Genomic DNA, 21,039 nt, shown 5'->3' on the forward strand with positions numbered 1-21,039 from the left:
AATATCAGTAACCTCAGATATGCAGATAACACCACCCTCATGGCAGAAAGCGAAGAAGAACTAAAGAGCCTCTTGATGAAAATGGAAGAGGAGAGTGAAAAAGTTGGCTTAAAGCTCAACATTCAGAAAACTAAGATTGTGGCATCCAGTCCCATCACTTCATGGCAAATAGATGGGGAAACAGTGGAAACAGTGGCTGACTCTATTTTTCTGGGTTTCAAAATCACTGCAGATGGTGCCTGCAGCCATGAAATTAAAAGACACTTTCTCCTTGGAAGGAAAGTTATGACCAACCCAGACAGCATATTAAAAAGTAGAGATATCACTTTACCAACAACGGTCCATCTAGTCAAGGCTATGGTTTTTCCAATGGTCATGTATGGATGTGACAGTTGGACTATAAAAAAGCTGAGTGCTGAAGAATTGATGCTTTTGAACTGTGGTGTTGGAGAAGACTCTTGAGAGTCCCTTGGACTGGGAGGAGATCCAACCAGTCCATCCTAAAGGAGATCAGTCCTGGGTGTTCATTGGAAAGACTGATGTTGAAGCTGAAACTCCAATACTTTGGCCACCTGATGCGAAGAGCTGACTCATTGGAAAAGACCCTGATGCTGGGAATGATTGAGGGCAGGAGGAGAAGGGGACAACAGAGGTTGAGATGGTTGAATGGCATCATCGACTCAATGGACATGGATTTGGGAGGACTCCGGGAGTTTGTGTTGGACAGGGAGCCCTGGCATGCTATGGTTCATGGGGTCACAAAGAGTCAGGAATGACTGAGCGACTGAACTGAACTAATCCAAAATATAAAGGAGCAATTATAAAACTCAACAAGAACAAAACCTGTTCAAAAAATGGAAGAAGGATTGGAGATTATGATTTTTCCAAAGAATTTCTGGTTGGGTTGCAAAAGTAGGAATGCAAGTGATACCAGAATAACAGGCAAGTTTGGTCTTAGATTACAAAATGAAGCAGGGCAAAAGCTAACAGAGTTTTGTTAAGAGAACGCACTGGTCATAGCAAAGACTCATTTCCAACAACCCAAGAGATGAGTACACATGGATGTCACCAGATGGTCAAAACTGATCAGATTGATTAGGTACTTTGTAGCTGAAGAAGGAGAAACTCTATAGAGTCGGTAGAAACAATACCTAGAATGACTGTTTCTCAGATCATGAGCTCCTTATTTCAAAATTCAGGTTTAAATGGAAAGAAGTAGAAAAAAACCCACTAAACCATTCAGGTGTTACCTAAATCAAATCCCTTATGATTATACACTGGAGGTGATGAATAGATTCAAGGGATTAGATCTGGTAGACAAAGTATCCGAAGAACTATGGATGGAGGTTTGTTAACATTATACAGGAGGTAGTAACCAAAAATATCTGAAAGAAAAAGAAATGCAAAAAGGCAAAGTGGTTGTTTGACGAGGCTTTACAAATAGCTGAGTTAAGAAGACAAGCAGCATGCAGGGGAGAAAGGGAAAGATATATCCAACTGAATGCAGAGATTCAGAGAATAGAAGGAGAATTAAGAAAGCTTTTTTAAATGAACAATGCAAAGAAATAGAGGAAAACAACAGATGAGAAAGACTACATATCTTTTATAGAAAATTGGAGGCATTAAGGGAACATTTCATGCAAGGATGGGCACAATAAAGGACAGAAACAATGATACCACTTTAATAACAGAAAGTGAAGAGGAACTAAAAAGCCTCTTGATAAGGGTGAAAGAAAAGAGTGAAAAAAACTGGCTTAAATCCAACATTAAAAAACTATAATCATGGCATCCTTTCCCATCACTTCATGACAAATAGAAGGGGAAAAAGTGGAAGCAGTGACAGAACTTACTTCCTTGGACTCCAAAACCACTGTGGATGGTGACTGCAGCCATTAAATTAATATATGCTTGCTCCCTAGAAGGAAAGCTAAGACAAACCTAGACAGGATAACATATTAAAAAGCAGAGACAGCAACCTCCAAAATGAATACCACAATAACAGAAAGTTAACTAATATGAAAAGAATAGTATTATGTCCCAGATGAAGGAACAAGATAAATTCCCAGAAAGACAACGGAATGAAGTAGAGATAGGAAACCTTCCAGAAAAAAGAATTCTGAATAATGACATATAAGATGGTCCAGGATTTTGGAAGAGAATGGAGAAGATGCAAGAAATAATTAGCAAAGACCAAGAAGAACTAATGATGGACTTTGGCATCATTAGATGGTTGGATGGCATGACCGACTCGATGGACATGAGTTTGAGCAAATTCTGGGAAGTTGGTGATGAACAGGCAAGCCTGGTGTGCTATAGTCCATAGGGGAGCAAAGAGTCAGACACGACTGAGCCACTGAACTGAACTGAACTAAGAAGAACTAAAGAACAAACAAACAGAGATTAGCAATATACTAGAAGGATTCAACAGTAGAATAACTGAGTAGGAAAATATGGTAAGTTACCTGGAAGACAGAATGGTGGAAATCACTGCTGCAAATCAGAATATAAAAAGCAGAGACATCACGTTGCAGAGAAAGGTCCATATAGTCAAAGCTATGGTTTTTCCAGTAGTTATGTACAGATGTGAGAGTTGGGCCATAAAGAATGCTGAACACCAAAGAATTGATGCTTTTGAATTATGGTGCTGGAGAAGACTCTTAAGAGTCCCCTTGGACTGTGAGGAAATCAAACCAGTCCAACCTAAATGAAATCAACCCTGAATATTCATTGGAAGGACTGATGCTGAAGTTGAAGCTCCAATACTTTGGGCACCTGATGTGAAGAGCCAACTCAATGCAAAAGATCCTGATGCTGGGAAAAATTGAAGGCAAAAGGAGAAGGGGGCAGCAGAGGATAAGATTATTACATAGCGTCACTGAGTCACTGAACATGAGTTTGAGCAAACTTTGAACAGTAGTGGAGGATGGAAGAGCCTGGTGTGCTGCAGTCCATGGGGCCACAAATAGTTGAACAACCACAACAAAATTCTTGCACAAATTCCACTAAAGTTGAATATGTTCTATCTTCTAGGTTATGTACTTTGAATCTTTGTTCTCATTAGTATATCACTATGCTTTCCCATAATACAAGTGATCCTTATCATTATTAATAATAAACTATACAGCATTCTTAATTTTACACATTCCCAAGCTAATTCACCTACCAGAAATCTTTAAAAGATTAATAAATTCAGTTAATATTAAAAAATGAAAACAAAGTTATGACAGTCTAAAGTTCTATGCATCATAAACTCTGTATGTTTTTCTAATATAAATATTGACATGTATACACAATGTATGCATAAATACATACATATATAATGTAATCCACTGTCTTATTTCACAAGTAATGTTGTCAAGTATTTTCCTTAATCTGTCATATACTGTATGTGCTTATTTTTTTCTAAGCCTCAGGTTTTATAAAAGAAACAAGCACTAAATATGTTTTGCAAATATATATCACTCATTCTTAAAATATTTTCATTATGGCAAAGCAATATTCAGTCAACATAAAGATAAGCATTATTTTTTTCTTTACCTCTACAGATAGGAACAGGAAAATCCCATGAGGCTGTATTGACTGAATTGGCTATACAGGTGAGTTGAGGGTGGCCATCGAGGATATACCCAGTTACACAGCTGTAGCGGATCTTGTCTCCAACATCAAATCTTGTCCCATATAGCACACCTTTGGGTGGAACTCCTGGATTTCCACAAGAGCTACTCTGCAATTCTACAGAATAGAAGGAAAAGGAGTTTACAGTTATTTTAATACATATTTTTATGTTTTAGATTTATAAAATTACATGTAGATACAGATGTCCTTTTTCCTTTTAAGAAGATTTACAAAATAATGGAAATGTCCTCTATTTCAATTACATCAACAGAGAAGTATGGAAAAGGAACAAAATTTTACTGAATAGGTATTACATGCCTATCTTCATGCTAGAAAATTTAGATATTTTTTATTAAGTTTGTAACAATTCTTTAAATTAGGATTTATTATTCATATTTAACACCTGAGTTCTATCCTTGGGTTTAGATATTTTATATTATTTTTGTAGCAATTTTTTAAATTAATATTTATTACTCATACTTTACAATCAGGTTTTAGCCCTGAGTCAGGAAGATCGCCTGGAGAAGGAAATAGCAACCCACTCCAATAGTCTTGCCTGGGAAATCCCATGGACAGAGGAGCCTAGTGGGTTACAGTCCATGGGGTCACAAAAGAGTCAGACACAACTGAGCAACTAAACAAAAAATAAATCACATTTCACAGACAATTAAAAAGAGCAATATCATTTATGTGGCTTCTTCAATGTTACATTCTACTAACATAGTAATATAAAAATCAAGTTTCATCAATAAACTCTCCATTACTTTGATGCTTCTACTTAACCTTAAACCATGAACATTCATCTGAAAATATTTATATACATTTTGGGTGGAAACATTTTTTCACTTAAATGACATATTTGTGAAATTCAAGAGACTGGGCTAGAATTTAAGCTCTAATATGCGTTTAACCTTGAGAATATAATGAGAATTATCATAACAAGTGCATACAGTTGTGAGTTTTAAGTAGATCAATATGCAAAATATCTGGAAACTGACTGATATTCATCTGTTACTTTGTTATTTTATTAGTTTATGCTTAAAGTATACAAGTATACAAATATAAGAGATTTTTTAAAAATTATATTCATTCTAGAGAAAAATACATTTTCACTTTAAGAGAAAAAATAGAAACGTTTTATAGAAGTAGAAGTTATAGAATTTAATGAAGTTAGGGGGGAATAGTATTTCCTAAATTTTCTACTAGATTATTTACATTTATACTACAAATCATGATCAACAGAAATACAAATAGTAAGGAATAAACGGACTAAAAGATAGTCCAGTTTGAGTAAAGTTAACTTTGATTTAGTTAAAAGTATTATACAAATTGTAATTAACTAGGTAATTAATTAACTAATATTAAGGAAAGCTGGATAAGAGTATGTATATGGGAGCCCTGTACTATTTTCATAATTTACCTGTAAGTCTAAAATTATTGCAAAATAAAAAGCTAAAAAAGACACTGCAATGCAAAAATAAAGTATATTTCCAATTAAACCTGATATTCATCCTATTTGTTCAGTTAGTAAAGTGGATGATATCACTTTATGTTAAATCAAATAATTATAAACCATTATAATGCTGCTGCTGCTAAGTCGCTTCAGTCGTGTCCGACTCTCTGCGACCCCGTAGAAGACAGCTCACCAGGCTCCTCCGTCCCTGGGATTCTCCAGGAAAGAATACTGGAGTGGGTTGCCATTTCCTTCTCCAATGTATGAAAGTGAAAAGTGAAAGTGAAGTCGCTCAGTCCTGCCCGACTCTTAGCGACCCCATGGAATGCAGCCTACCAGGCTCCTCCGTCCATGGGATTTATCAATAAAAATATTAAGTAAAAATACCAAAATAAAAAACACTTTATAAAATGTAGTAGCAATTGTATAAAACCAACAATCATTTATTGATAATTAGTGCAGTAAACAAAATTGAAATTTTATATTTTTACCCATAATATGCACATGGTACTTTTGAGAGTATTTCTTAAGTGAAAAAATTTTTTGTTTGTTTAATTTTTTCAATGGTACTGAAAAGAAAAAATCAGTGATGAATTTCAAATGAGGTCAATCAGTGAAAGAAGTATTGAAGATTCATAGAACTTTCCTTATATACCTTAGAAATAAAGTATATACTTTTAGTTTAAAGCAATTATTTAAAGTTCTCAAACCTAGATATGCAAAGAACTTACTATTATTAATTAAATATCAATGGTTTCTATAAATAACAGGTAATTCATTAAGCTACCTTAGCATTTAATTATACATTATAAACATTATATACATTATACATTATATACTATTTGCAAAATATTGTAAGTATCTGTAACCATGGTTAATGATTTTTAATATTTCACTTAACCATTTCATAAAGGCAAATTCTATAGTTCATTTTCAGTAAAATTTAACACATTTATTTCCTGTAAATTTTCATTCTTTACAAAATATTTTTGAAATGAACAATTTATTTTGGAATAGTTAATTTTCAAGAAAATTTAGTTGATTAATAGATGAGCTGTTTGCTGCAAGAGAGGGGAGGTTCATAAGTTTCGATGAAATGAGTTAAGAATTCAATCCCTTGAATATAGTAAAGAAAAAGGAAATACTTTTAATGAAACTACAACTTGTGTTTTTAGAATCAATCCATTCCTTCCCTCTCACCCCCCAAGAAATAATTGAGGTCAGGACTTCAATTATCATGAACTTTTATATCTAGGGAAAAAGGAGTTTCCAAATTATTTCACAAGAAGCTTTAGGTGTAGAAATGAAAGGAAGGAAAGAAAAAGGCTCTAAATAGTTGCTATGCTCAAATTTAACTTTTATTTACATGAACAAATAAACATTACACAGAAAAAAGTACTAAAGCAAAAAGAAAACATATGAAGTGAATCACTGAATGAATAATAACACTGATCCGAGTTTTAAAGATTACCTAATCTTACCTCTTGCCTTGTGGCTGAATTATATCGAAAACAAAAGACAGATAATAATTTAGGCTGTTTCAAAATTAAGTTAAAAAAAAAAAATCCAAAATATATCTGGTTCTCCTCTTCAGGAAACTGCTGCTATTGTTTGCCCTTGTTCTTTGACCTTCATTAAAAATAACCTACCCGTCATCCTCTGTACATTGAGGAATTCATGAACACATTATTAAGAACTTTCACATTCAGGTTTAATAGATCCCAATTGTATAGCCATTGCTCATGGTTTCTATTTTTTGTCCCCTCCCAACCCTTTAATTTGGGACTTCTCTCTCTATGCTGTTTATGTCCATTTTAAAATGCAGAGCCAAGAAATATATGTTATTAGCTGGAAGAATTATATGCTTCCCGGATAGTGATAGTGGTAAAGAATCTATCTGTCAATACAGGAGATGTAGTGAGACAGATGTGGTTTGATCCAGAAGATTCCCTGGAGTAGGAAATGGCAACCCACGCCAGCATTCTTGCCTGGAATATATATATATATATATTCTGTATATATATAGCATTTTTTTAAATGGTGGGCTACTCTCCAACTCTGCAACCCAATGGTGTGTAGCCCATCAGGCTCCTCTGTCCATGGGATACCTGTAGCGGATTCATGTTGATGTATGGCAAAACCAATACAATATTGTAAAGTAATTAACCTCCAATTAAAATAAATAAATTTATATTGTAAAGTAGTTAACCTCCAATTAAAATAAATAAATTTATACTAAAAATAAAAATGCTATATTCTGATTAAACATTCATGTTTTATTCTTGATTTTTCTAAATAGTGTTGCAATATGAACTTTTACATAAAATTAGCTTTTTGTCATTACTATAAGAGTTGTAAAACTAGGTAAGATAGACTAATTTTTAAACACTGCTTCTACCAGCAATCAAGAGTTTGAATTTCAAGAGAAAACGAAGATATACATGGAGAGTTAGGCTCAGTAATACACGTTGCAAAGTAATCTGATGCTGGGAGGGATTGCGGGCAGGAGGAAAAGGGGACAACAGAGGATGAAATGGCTGGATGGCATCACTGACTCGATGGACGTGAGTTTGAGTAAATTCCGGGAAATGGCGATCGACAGGGAGGCCTGGCGTGCTGCGATTCATGGGGTCGCAAGGAGTCGGACACGACTGAGCAACTGAACTGAACTGAAGTGACAATTAATTTAATTAATTTATTCATCAGAAGCTCTTGAGGCTAACCATTAACAATACTCTATGATATGTACCAGTGTAAAACACACCACCTTCCCTGCTTTCTAAAAATCAACCGTTTGAGGAATCTAATATCCTCAGCCATTGAAACCAACTCTGAACCATATTCTGCTTTAAGCATTCATTTTCTTTTTTTCTTTTTTTTTTTTTAATTTTATTTTTAAACTTAACATAACTGTATTAGATTTGCCAAATATCAAAATGAATCTGCCAAAGCTATATATGACAAACCCACAGCAAACATTATCCTCAATGGTGAAAAATTGAAAGCATTTCCTCTAAAGTCAGGAACAAGACAAGGGTGCCCACTTTCACCATTACTATTCAACATAGTTTTGGAAGTTTTGGCCACAGCAATCAGAACAGAAAAAGAAATAAAAGGAATCCAAATTGGAAAAGAAGAAGTAAAGCTCTCACTGTTTGCAGATGACATGATCCTCTACATAGAAAACCCTAAAGACTCCACCAGAAAATTACTAGAACTAATCAATGACTATAGTAAAGTTGCAGGATATAAAATCAACACACAGAAATCCCTTGCATTCCTATACACTAATAATGAGAAAACAGAAAGAGAAATTAAGGAAACAATTCCATTCACCATTGCAACAGAAAGAATAAAATACTTAGGAATATATCTACCTAAAGAATCTAAAGACCTATATATAGAAAACTATAAAACACTGGTGAAAGAAATCAAAGAGGACACTAACAGATGGAGAAATATACCATGTTCATGGATTGGAAGAATCAATGTAGTGAAAATGAGTATACTACCCAAAGCAATCTATAGATTCAATGCAATCCCTATCAAGCTACCAACAGCATTCTTCACAGAGCTAGAACAAATAATTTCACAATTTGTATGGAAAAACAAAAAACCTCGAATAGCCAAAGCGATCTTGAGAAAGAAGAATGGAACTGGAGGAATCAACCTACCTGACTTCAGGCTCTACTACTAAGCATTCATTTTCACACCCTCAGTTCAGTTCAGTTGCTCAGTCATGTCAGACTCTTTGCGACCCCATGAACCGCAGCATGCCAGGCCTCCCTATCCATCACCAATTGCTGGAGTCCACCCAAACCTATGTCCATTGAGTCAGTGATGCCATCCAACCATCTCATCCTCTGTCATTCCCTTCTCCTCCTGCCCTCAATCTTTCCCAGCATCAGGGTCTTTTCCAATGAGTCAGCTCTTCGCATCAGATGGCCAAAGTATTGGAGTTTCAGCTTCAGTATCAGTCTTTCCAATGAACACCCAGGACTGATCTCCTTTAGGATGGACTGGTTGGATCTTCTTGCAGTCCAAGGGACTCTCAAGAGTCTTCTCCAACACCACAGTTCAAAAGCATCAATTCTTTGGCACTCAGCTTTCTTTATAGTCCAACTGTCACATCCATACATAACTACTGGAAAAACCATAGCTTTGACTAGACAGATCTTTGTTGGTAAAGTAATGTCTCTGCTTTTTAATATGCTGTCTAGGTTGGTCATAACTTTCCTCACAAAATACCCAGCATCATATATGATTTCCCTCATTGTACAGAAAGGGAAATTGGGAATCAAGTAACTTTCTCAAGGCCACACAACTAGTAAGTTGTAGACTTGGGTATGTCTCTAAATTAAAAGACTTAGATCATTGCACAAGTACATGCTGTTACCCAATGAAAAGTGATGCTCATTCCACAAATGTTTATTAAGCAGTTGTCATGGGCAATGTTTGGGGGACTGTTGTTCAATCGCTCAGTCGTGTCCAGCTCTTTGTAACCCCATGGATTACAGCACACCAGGCTCCTTTGTCCTTCACTATCTCCTGGAGTTTCCTCAAAATCATGTCTAGTAAGTTGGTGATGCTACATAACTGTCTCATACTCTAGCAACCCCCTTCTCTTAGTTTTGCAAATGACAGACATGGCTCTTCCTTCATAGAGTTAATAAATGATGCTAACCAATGAAATAAATGACTACAGAATATTAATTATAATGTAGTAATTGGGATAACAGAGACCCCATTTCTATTCCTCGGTCAGAAAGATCCCTTGGAGAAGGTTTAGGCTACCCACTCCAGTATTTCTGGGCTTCCCTGGTGGCTCAGACAATAAAGAATCAGCCTGCAGTGCAGGAGACCTGCATTTGATTCTTGGGTTGGGAAGATCCCCTGGAAGAGGGGAAGGCAACCCACTCCAGTATTCTTGCCTGGAGAATCCCCATGCACAGAGAAGCCTGCAGTTCTTGGGGTCACAAACAGTTGAACTGAGCAACTTAGCATGTAGGCAGTTGGGATAAAAGAAACATACAGGCTTAAATAAAAGTATATAATTGAGAAAGTTTAATTAGTCTAGATTATGATATGTTTTTTTTTCTTTTTTTATATTATTATTATTTTTTTACAATATTGTATTGGTGTACACCCATGGTGGATGCATGTTGATGTATGACATAAGTTTTAAAAACAGGATAAAGACTTAGCTAGAGCAGGGATCCCCAACTCCTGGGCTGCAGTCTGATACCAGTCTGTTGGGAACCAGGTGTGTTCACCTCCTGAACACAGCAGGAGGTGAGCAGAGGGCTAATGAGCAAAGCTTCATCTACCACTTCCCATCGCTCGCATTACTCCCTGAACCATCTCTTCCTCCACCCCAGTCAATGGAAACTTTGTCTTTCACAACACCAGTCTCTGATGCCAAAATCTTTAGGGAGCTAAAGGGGGAAAAATATGAGAATTATCAAGCATATTCAAAACTTTAAAGTATAAGAATCAAAGAACTCTAGTAGTTATTAGATTTAAAAATACAGTGAAGATAGTTCTATGGCTGTGGTAAGGTTGAAACTAAATTTGTATAAAAGTATTCCAAAAGGGTTGGCCAAAAAACAGGTTTATGTAGTGAATATACTGGAGAAGGAAATGGCAATCAACTCCATATTCTTATCTGGAAAATCCTGTGAACAGAGCCTGGTGGGCCACAGTCCATGGGGTCACAAGGAGTCAGACACGACAGTGACTAAACAGCAACAGCAGTGAGTCTGTATAACACGCATATGTCATGAATAGAAAAGAGAACTTCTCCATCATTAAATGTAACTGTGAGAGAGATACTATAAGTACTTCCAAAGAGAAAAACTGAGAGTAAATAACTGGAATCCCTAAATGTATATATGAGCAGAGATTTTCATAGTATGTATGATATGTACAGTGTGAGTTTACTAATATATACTAATTCAATTTAATATGAAAAACTGCATTAAATAGGATCCCCAAAATTAATTTTAAAAAAGAATAACAGCCAAAATATTGTATGTATACTATTTGGATTGGGGAGTATCAACTTTAAAGGGCTGTTGATAAGATTACATAAAATAATATACATATATATATATATGTCATTTATATGCTGAGCGAGCACTCACTACACGTTATTATTAGCTCAACAAACTGCAACTTTACTATTATTACAATCAATTTTGCATTTGAGACATCTTAATTAGGTGTGATTAAGTTATGATCTAATAAAGGTAGGGTCATGACTTCACTGTGGACAAAAATGTCACTTGCCATATCAGTAAACAAAGGATGTTGTAGCCATCAAGCCATGAGCCACTGCATCCACACCCAGTTGTACACCTTTAGGCAACTGAGGATGGAGAAATAAAGGAAATTGACCCTTCGCACCTGTTATGATTAAGGTAAGGTTCGAGTTAAGACCCTTTGTACCTGTTAAGGTACAAATTAAAGGAATGATTTCAATGAGTCTATATCTTTGCATTTTTCTACACATAGATAAGTGCTGAATTTATTAACTTGAGATCTCTAGTTTTTCTATAATAGTAATATTTTTGTGTTCCAACTACCCTTTGTTATAGGATTTTGGTTTTCTGTTTTTGAGGGTTTTTTTTGTTTTTTTTTTGTTGTTGTTGTTGTTTGCAAAAACTTCTATGCATAGTGGCTCTTTCCTTACCTCATCAGAACAGTCCCTCAGAGCTATCTGAGAGATTCTCTCTCTGGCTTAAGTCCTCAGTATGTATGGCAAATAAAACATAATTCTCAACTTTTAGGTTATGCATGGTTTTCAGTCAACATCATTAAATGCTAATTATTCAAGGTGTAATCTCAACTCCTGGCTTCCCCATGGCACAGCAGTAAAGGCAACTCAGGAGACACAGGTTTGATCCCTGGGTGGGGAAGTTCCCTGGAGGAGGAAATAGCAACCCACTCCAGTATTCTTGCCTAAAAAGTCCCATAGACAGAGGAACCTGGCAAGTTGCAGTCCATGGGGGTCACAAAGAGTTGGCCATGACTGCGCATTCAATCAAGAATCTCAACTTTCACTAGATTTGTATAACAATATTTACAAAATGTCACTGACTCATTCATTCTTTCATCTCTTGGTTGGTATCATATCAAGTACCATACAAGGTACAGTGCTTATAGAAAGATCTTCCCTGTATTGCAGCCTAACATGATCCCAATAAGTTAAAGAATAAAATGTTAAAAAGACAGTTTAAATCCTGAGAGTATATATAAAGAACTATAAAAGAACAGAATCATATTTTTCTTGGAGAAATTCAGTAAAACTGCCAAGTAATTTAGAAAAAGATGAGTGATTTATACTAACAAACACATTAAAACAATCTTGGTTCTAAAAAAATAAATCTCCATTTGCTAGGAACACATGGGTACTTGTGAAAGGCAAGATACTTAGCAAAAAATCAAGAAGAGAACCTGACCTTGAAAACTGGAATAAAAATCAAATGAAAAAATAGTGGATACCATGACTATACAATTGCATAGTTGTTCAGTCAAAAAGATGAAGCATGATCCTGCTGAGAACAATTAACAATGCTTTAAAACATTGTGAAATTATATCTACTAAGGGAAGTAAAATCATGTTGTTTATACTTCTTACAGAAAATTAATCTCAGGGTTTTATTTTCCAGGTGATTAAAAATAATTTAGAAGAGTGTAACATCAAGTTTAACCACCTTAGTACCTCTCATCCTGAGACTACCAAGCACTTTAACTAATACATTTTAAAAACTTTTTTTTTGTAGTACAAGATGTTCTTTTATCACAGATACTGAGCCATTTCACTCACATAGGACATAAATGGTCTTTGAGAATTCATTGGAGACTCTGGTTTGACTAAACATTTTGTGAATATTTTGAATCAGTCATTCTATTTATCATGTGCCCGTGGACTTTTATTTCAGTAGATATAACCAAATAGAATTTACTTCTTTATACATTTCCCTATTAACATCTTGAAACAGGGGCCCTAATTCATCTTTGTGTATCAAGAACTTGGTACACTGTGTGGTAATTTGGCAAGCAAACAAAGAATTGCTCAATCAATTGAGTTATCTCTTTTGATAGAAAAATATAAAAGATGATCACCAGAGTTTATAAGAGTTATGTTTAGACACAAAACAGTAGATAGCAACAGGTGCAATAGAAAAGAGTAGAAGGCATATCATGAATTAAATGTGTATAAGCAAAGAAACACATTGGCACCATCTTGTATGGGTAAAATTACATAGTTGTGTCATTCAAAACTATTTTCTTATGCAAACATATTAACTGAAAAAAGCCAGTTTCTAATCATGAGAATAAATCCTAAGCTGCTGGTCATACCACAGTTCTCAACGGAATTTTGGAGATGGAACAAACATTAGGCCACATTTCTCATTTTAGAAGTCATCCTGAAGCTTCAAAAAGTCTCAGATTTAGCAATCAAAAGGATAAATTCCCATTTTTTTAAATTATTTTAACTTAATGAAAAGGAAGTCAAACTACTGACACAAAAATAAGAAATAAGAGCAGAGAAAAGGCTAACAGAGTTTTGCCATTGGTCATAGCAAATACACTTCTCCAAAAACACATGAGATGACTACACATGGACATGACCAGATGGTTAATACAGAAATCAGATTGATCATATTTTTTGCAGCCATAGATGGAAAACCTCTACAGAGTTAGCAAAAATAAGACCAGGAGCAGACTGTGGCCCAGATCATGAATTCCTTATCTCAAAATTCAGATTTAAATTGAAGAAAGCAGGGAAAACCACTAGACCATTCAGGTATGACCTAAATAAAATTCCTTATGATTATACAGTGGAAGGGACAAATAGAATCAAGAAAATAGATGTGATAGAAAAAGTGTCTGAAAAACTATAGAAGAGGTTCATAACATTGTACAGGAGACAGTGATCAAAACCATCCCCAAGAAAAAGAAAAAGGCAAAATGGTTGTCTAAGGTAGCCTTACAAATAGTTGAGAAAGGAAGAGAAGTTAAAGGCAAAGGGAAAAGGAAAGATATAAGCATCTGAATGCAGAGTTCCAAAGAATAGCAAAGAGAGATAAAAAAGGCTTCCTAAGTGAGCAATGCGAAGAAATAGAAGAAAACAATAGAATGGGAAAGACTAGAGATCTCTTCAAGAAAATTAGAGATACCAAGGGAAAATTTCATGCAAACATGAGCAAAATAAAGGACATAAATAGTATGGATCTAACAGAAGCAGAAGATATTAAGAGGTTGCAAGAATACACAGAAGAACTATACAAAAAAAAATCTTCATAACCTAGATAACCATGATGGTATGATCAATCACCTAGAGCCAGACATCCTGGAGTCCAAAGTCAAGTGGGCCTTAGAAAGCATCGCTATGAACAAAGCTAGTGGAGATGATAGAATTCTAGTTTAGCTATTTCAAATCCTCTAAGATGATGCTGCAAAAGTGCTGCACTCAGTATACCAGCAAATTTGGAAAACTCAGCAGTGGCCACAGGACTGGAAAATGTCAGTTTTCATTCCAATCCTAAAGAAGTGCAATGCCAAAGAATGTTCAACTACCGCACAGTTGCACTCATTTCACATGCCTGCAAGGTTATGCTCAAAATCCTCCAAGCTAGGTTTCAACAGTATGTGAACCAAGAACTTCCAGAGGTACAAGCTGGATTTATAAAATGGCAGAGGAATCCAAATCAAATTACCAACGTCCTTTGGATCATAGAAAAGCAAAGAAATTCCAGAAAAACATCTACCTCTGTTTCATTGACTATACTAAAGCCTTGACTGTGTGGATCACAACAAACTGGGAAATTCTTAAAGACATGGGAGTAACAGACCACCATACTTGCCTCTTGAGAAATCTGTATGCAGGTCAAAAAGCAACAGTCAGAACCAGACATGAAACAACAGACTGATTGCAAATTGGGAAAGGAGTATATCAAGGCTGTATATTGTAATCTTGCTTATTTACTTATATGTAGAGTACATCATATGAAATGCTGAGCTGGATGAAGTACAAGCTGGAATCAAGATTGCTGGCAGAAATATCTAACATAACCTCAGATATGCAGATGACACCAGCCTTATGGCAGAAAGTGAAAAGGAACTAAAGAGCCTCTTGACAAAGGTGAAAGAGTAGAGTGAAAAAGCTGGATTAAAGCTTTCATCCAAAAGCTTTTTGAATATTCAGAAAACGAAGATCATGGCATCCTGTCCTATCGCTTCACAGCAAATAGACGGGGAAATGATAGAAGCAGTGAAAGACTTTATTTTCTTTGACTCCAAAATCACTGTGGATGGTGACTGCAGGCATGAAATTAAGATGCTTTCTCCTTGGAAGAAAGCTACGAAAAATGTAGACAGCATATTAAAAAGCACAGACATTACTTTGCTGACAAAGATCCATACAGTCAAAGCTATGTTTTTAATCAGTAGTCTTGTATGGATGTGAGAGTTGGACCATAAAGAAGGCTGAGCACCGAAGAATTGATGCTGTTGAATTGTGGCATTGGAAAACACTTTTGAGAGTCCCTTGTACTGCATTGAGATCAAACCAGTCAACCCTAAATGAAATCAACCCTGAATATCACTGGAAAAACTGATGCTTAAGTTGAAGCTCCAACACTCTGGCCACCTGATGGGAAGAGCTGACTCACTGGAAAAGACTGTGATGCTTGGAAACATAGAAGGCAGGAGGAGAAAGGGACAACAGAGATGAGATGGTTGGTTGGATCCCTGACTCAGTGGACATGAGTTTGAGCAAGCTCCAGTAGATGGTGATGGACAGGGAAGCCCTGTATGCCACAGTCCACGGGGTCACAAAGAGTCCACATGACTGAGTGATTGAACAACAAGAACAAATCTGCCTAAATGAAAAATAGATTACTAGACTGATTGTAGGGGAGGGGCTGCTGCTGCTGCTAAGTCACTTCAGTCGTGTCCGACTCTGTGTTACCCCATGGACGGCAGCCCACCAGGCTCCACCGTCCCTGGGATTCTCAGGCGAGAACACTGGAGTGGGCTGCCATTTCCTTCTCCAGTGCATGAAAGTGAAAATTGAAAATGAAGTCGCTCAGTCGTGTCCGACTCTTAGCGGCCCCATGGACTGCAGCCTACCAGGCTCCTCCATCCATGGAATTTTCCAGGCAAGAGTACTGGAGTGGGGTGCCATTGCCTTCTCTGGTAGGGGAGGGGAGGAGTATATAAATAGAATGTATTGGGTTGCCCAAAAAGTTCATTTGGGTTTTTCATCACACTGTATGGAAAAACCCAAATGAACTTTTTGGCAAACCCAATATTTCAAGCAAGAGAAGGACAAAAGTCTATTGCCATTTTTTTTTTTAATTAAGATAAATTTTTGGCTGGGCTGATATTTCCAAAGGAAGTTAGTGTGAAATAGTGGAAATTTCAGTGTAAATCAAACATATAAAATTGTATACTACCTAGGTAACATCATTCTACTTTGATACTGAGGTAGGGCCCATAGACAATAGAGGTAAGTTTTGTGAGTTAGATGAAGAGTAATGGTTAAATAGAAAAATCTACTGCACAATATCAACAGACAGTAATTTAGTGGATATGTACTTTTTGTTCTGTGATTAAGAGGCAATTAATGTTCTTTCGATTTCAAATATCAGTGCCCTTTTGGCAAAATAAATTTTACCACCTAAAATGAACTTATGAAGAACAGTATTTTTGTTTTGTAAGCTATCATAGTTGGAATGATATGGGTGGAAAGGTCATGTAAAAAGAAAAATGTTATGATTATTTAAACCTAACTACATCCTGTATTGCTACCAGAATCTTACCAAAGCCAAAGAAAACTAGAGAATGAAAATATATTAGAAGTCATCCTCACTTTAATGTTCTAGAAATGGAATAATGCTACATCTGGCAGTGGTAGCATTTGACAGCTTGCTTCAGAATAACAGGAAAACATGAATAGACTTTCCTCTTTATATGACAGAATTGGGACAAGTATCGTTATTAAGACTTTTTGGATAAAAGTAACTTAATTCTTTAAAATGATGTGTCATACTGGTTACAGATAACTTACTAGACTATATCTTTCTCCAATAGGAGTGAGAGATACCATTATGTTTCAGCAATTAATCAATTATCAAATAATTATTGAATCCTGAGGTATAACTATCAAAGGGCTATAAAAAACAGGTCAACATAGCTGTTGTTTAGACCTTATAACTCAATTGGAAACATAAAACATGCATAATACAATTTCTGGCAATTAAGTAATCAAACTGATTTCATAGCTGAAAATTTTTTAAATATATATTTATACAAAAGAAAGGATATTGTATGAAATGAGATGAGTAGGATTTTAGTTGGGGAGGACTCAAGAAAAGTCAAATAAATCACATGAATAAAGACCCAGAGATAGAAATGTACAAGATGTGATCAGGGCAATATACAAAATTAATGGCTTAAGCAGAATACCATATACATGAGAAAACCCTTCAGAAAATAATTTTAGGGTTAATAATTTTAGCTCCCCCAGAGTCAACGCTATGCTAATGCTGCCAAAAGGCCCCAAAATGAAATGACTTAAATAGACAGTAGTTATAACTTCCTCTATGTGACACTCTGACAAGTCTAGGCTAGAATGGAACAAACTGCTGTCGGTAAGCAGAGACCCAATCATTTTCTATTCTGTTGCTCTATCATTCACTTAGGCCGTGAAGCTGTAGTGCCAGGCAGGTTGAACTCCACGCTACTGGGAATTTAATCAGAGGATGTTCAGAGAAATTCTCCTTCCCTTCCCTTTATTCCTGACACAACCATTTCTCTTTACTACATCTTCTCAAATTTCCAGGTTTCTGGGAAATGGATAGGTTTTTGTTTTGTTTTTCCATTAAAGTCACCTGTAGTTCCTCATGGATCTGTTAAAAGAATAAAATGAATGGTCAAATAAAACACCTCTATGTGGATAAGGGAAGAAAAAAGAATATTCCACAAACAGTGGTCATGGAAATAGACAGATCCTGTTGATCAAACCCTTGAAAACCCTGCTTCTGCTCTTGAGAAGGTGCCCATTTATCCTGTCTTGTGCTGTTGCCTGGCATTTCCTGTCAAATAGCTCTTCCTTGTCTATATTTTCCATGGAGAAATTTGAAGTGGGTATGGGAGAATACACTATCTTTGGGGTACACATTTCATATGTCCTACAAGTTAATGCAGGCTTGGTGCTTGAAAATTTCCTTAAGGACTGAATGAAAGTGAAAGTGTTAGTCACTCAGTCATGTCCAACTCTTTGCAATCCCACAGGCTGTAGCCCTTCAGGCTCCTCTCTCCATGGGATTTTCCAGGAAAGAATACTGGAGTTGCCAGTTCCTTCTCCAGTGGATCGTCCCACCCGAGGGATCGAACCCAAATCTCCCACACTGCAGGCAGATTCTTTACCATCTGAGCCACCAGAGAAGCCCTGAATAACCACAGAGTTTTGCAGATGAGTTATAGGATTTATTTGGATAAAATTCCCTTTAAAAACTTAATAGGAACTGGTTTTATTTGCTTCCAGTCATTTTCATGTGCCAGTAAACGCTCTCCACCCATCCCCAATTTGCTTTAACCATTCTCTTTTTGAAACTACCTTGCATTGATTTGTATAGTGGTTTTCCCTTTCTTCAATTTCAGTCTGAATTTGGCAATAAGGAGTTCATGATCTGAGCCACAGTCAGGTCCTGTTCTTGTTTTTGTTGACTGTATAGAGCTTCTCCATCTTTGGCTGCAAAGAATATAATCAATCTGATTTCAGTATTGACCATCTGGTGATGTCCATGCGTAGAGTCTTCTCTTGTGTTGTTGGAAGAGGGTGTTTGCTATGACCAGTGCATTTTCTTGGCAAAACTCTATTAGTCTTTGCCCTGCTTCATTCCGTATTCCAAGGCCAAATTTGCCTCTTACTCCAGGTGTTTCTTGACTTCCTACTTTTGCATTCCAGTCCCCTATAATGAAAAGGACATCTTATTTGGGAGTTAGTTCTAAAAGGTCTTGTAGGTCTTCATAGAACCATTCAACTTCAGCTTCTTCAGCATTACTGGTTGGGCAGTACTGAGGTTCGTGACATTTTACAGGAGACAGGGATCAAGAATATCCCCATGGAAAAGAAATGCAAAAAAGCAAAATGGCTTTCTGGGGAGACCTTACAAATAGCTGTGAATAGAAGAGAAGTGAAAAGCAAAGGAGAAAAGGAAAGATATAAGCATCTGAATGCAGAGTTCCAAAGAATAGCAAGGAGAGATAAGAAAACCTTCCTCAGAGATCAATGCAAAGAAATAGAGGAAAACAACAGAATGGGAAAGACTAGAGATCTCTTCAAGAAAATTAGAGATACCAAGGGAACATTTCATGCAAAGATGGGCTCGATAAAGGACAGAAATGGTATGGACCTAACAGAAGCAGAAGATATTAAGAAGAGGTGGCAAGAATACACAGAAGAACTGTTCAAAAAAGATCTTCACGACCCAGATAATCACGATGGTGTGATCACTGACCTAGAGCCAGACATCCTGGAATATGAAGTCAAGTGGGCCTTAGAAAGCATCACTACCAACAAAGCCAGTGGAGGTGATGGCATTCCAGTAGAGCTATTTCAAATCCTGAAAGATGATGCTGTGAAAGTGCTGCACTCAACATGCCAGCCAATTTGGAAAACTCAGCAGTGGCCACAGGACTGGAAAAAGTCAGTTTTTATTCCAATCCCAAAGAAAGGCAATGCCAAAGAATGCTCAAACTACCGCACAATTGCACTCATATCACACGCTAGTAAAGCAATGCTCAAAATTCTCCAAGTTAGGCTTCAGCAATACATGAACCATGAATTTCCAGATGCTCAAGCTGGTTTTAGAAAAGGCAGAGGAACCAGAGACCAAATTGCCAACATCCGCTGGATCATGGAAAAAGCAAGAGAGTTTCAGAAAAACTTCGATTTCTGCTTTATTGACTATGCCAAAGCCTTTGACTGTGTGGATCACAATAAACTGTGGAAAATTCTGAACGAGATGGGAACACCAGACCACCTGACCTGCCTCTTGAGAAATCTGTATGCAGGTCAGGAAGCAACAGTTAGAACTGGACATGGAACAACAGACTGGTTCCAAATAGGAAAAGGAGTACATCAAGGCTGTATATTGTCACCCTGCTTATTTAACTTATATGCGGAATACATCATGAGACATGCTGGGCTGGAAGAAGCACAAGCTGGAATCAAGATTGCTGGGAGAAATATCAATAACCTGAGATATGCAGATGACACCACCCTTATGGCAGAAAGTGAAGAGGAACTAAAAAGCCTCTTGATGAAAGTGAAAGAAGAGAGTGAAAAAGTTGGCTTAAAGCTCAACATTCAGAAAATGAAGATCATGGCATCTGGTCCCATCATTTCCTGGGAAATAGATGGGGAAACAGTGGAAACAGTGTCAGACTTTATTTTTTAGGGCTCCAAAATCATGGTAGATGTTGACTGCAGCCATGAAATTAAAAGACGCTTACTCCTTGGAAGGAAAGTTATGACCAACCTAGATAGCATATTGAAAAGCAGAGACATTACTTTGCCAACAAAGGTCCCTCTAATCAAAGCTATGGTTTTTCCTATGGTCATGTATGGATGTGAGAATTGGACTGTGAAGAAAGCTGAGTGCCGAAGAATTGATGCTTTTGAACTGTGGTTTTGGAGAAGACTCTTGAGAGTCCCTTGGACTGCAAGGAGATCCAACTAGTCCATTCTGAAGGAGGTCAGCCCTGGGATTTCTTTGGAAGGAATGATGCTAAAGCTGAAGCTCCAGTATTTTGGCCACCTCATGTGAAGAGTTGACTCACTGGAGAAAACTCTGATGCTGGGAGGAATTGGGGGCAGGAGGAGAAGGGGACGACAGAGGATGAGATGGCTGGATGGCATCACTGACTCGATGGACGTGAGTCTGAGTGAACTC

The 21,039-nt window shown here is 36.7% G+C and overlaps 1 protein-coding gene across 2 annotated transcripts in view; it reads right to left on the reverse strand.

The window, feature by feature from the left end:
- CSMD3 (CUB and Sushi multiple domains 3) overlaps nucleotides 1-21,039 on the reverse strand; it is a 1,458,322-nt gene that overhangs the window by 1,125,937 nt on the left and 311,346 nt on the right. For both annotated transcript variants that reach the window (XM_044928635.1, XM_025265188.2), the window contains exon 4: nucleotides 3,538-3,732. In XM_044928635.1, the coding sequence (XP_044784570.1) occupies nucleotides 3,538-3,732 (195 nt within the window). The remainder of the gene's footprint in view (nucleotides 1-3,537; nucleotides 3,733-21,039) is intronic.

The sequence above is a fragment of the Bubalus bubalis genome, chromosome 15 (assembly GCF_019923935.1).
Source record: "Bubalus bubalis isolate 160015118507 breed Murrah chromosome 15, NDDB_SH_1, whole genome shotgun sequence".
Classification (NCBI taxonomy): domain Eukaryota; kingdom Metazoa; phylum Chordata; class Mammalia; order Artiodactyla; family Bovidae; genus Bubalus; species Bubalus bubalis.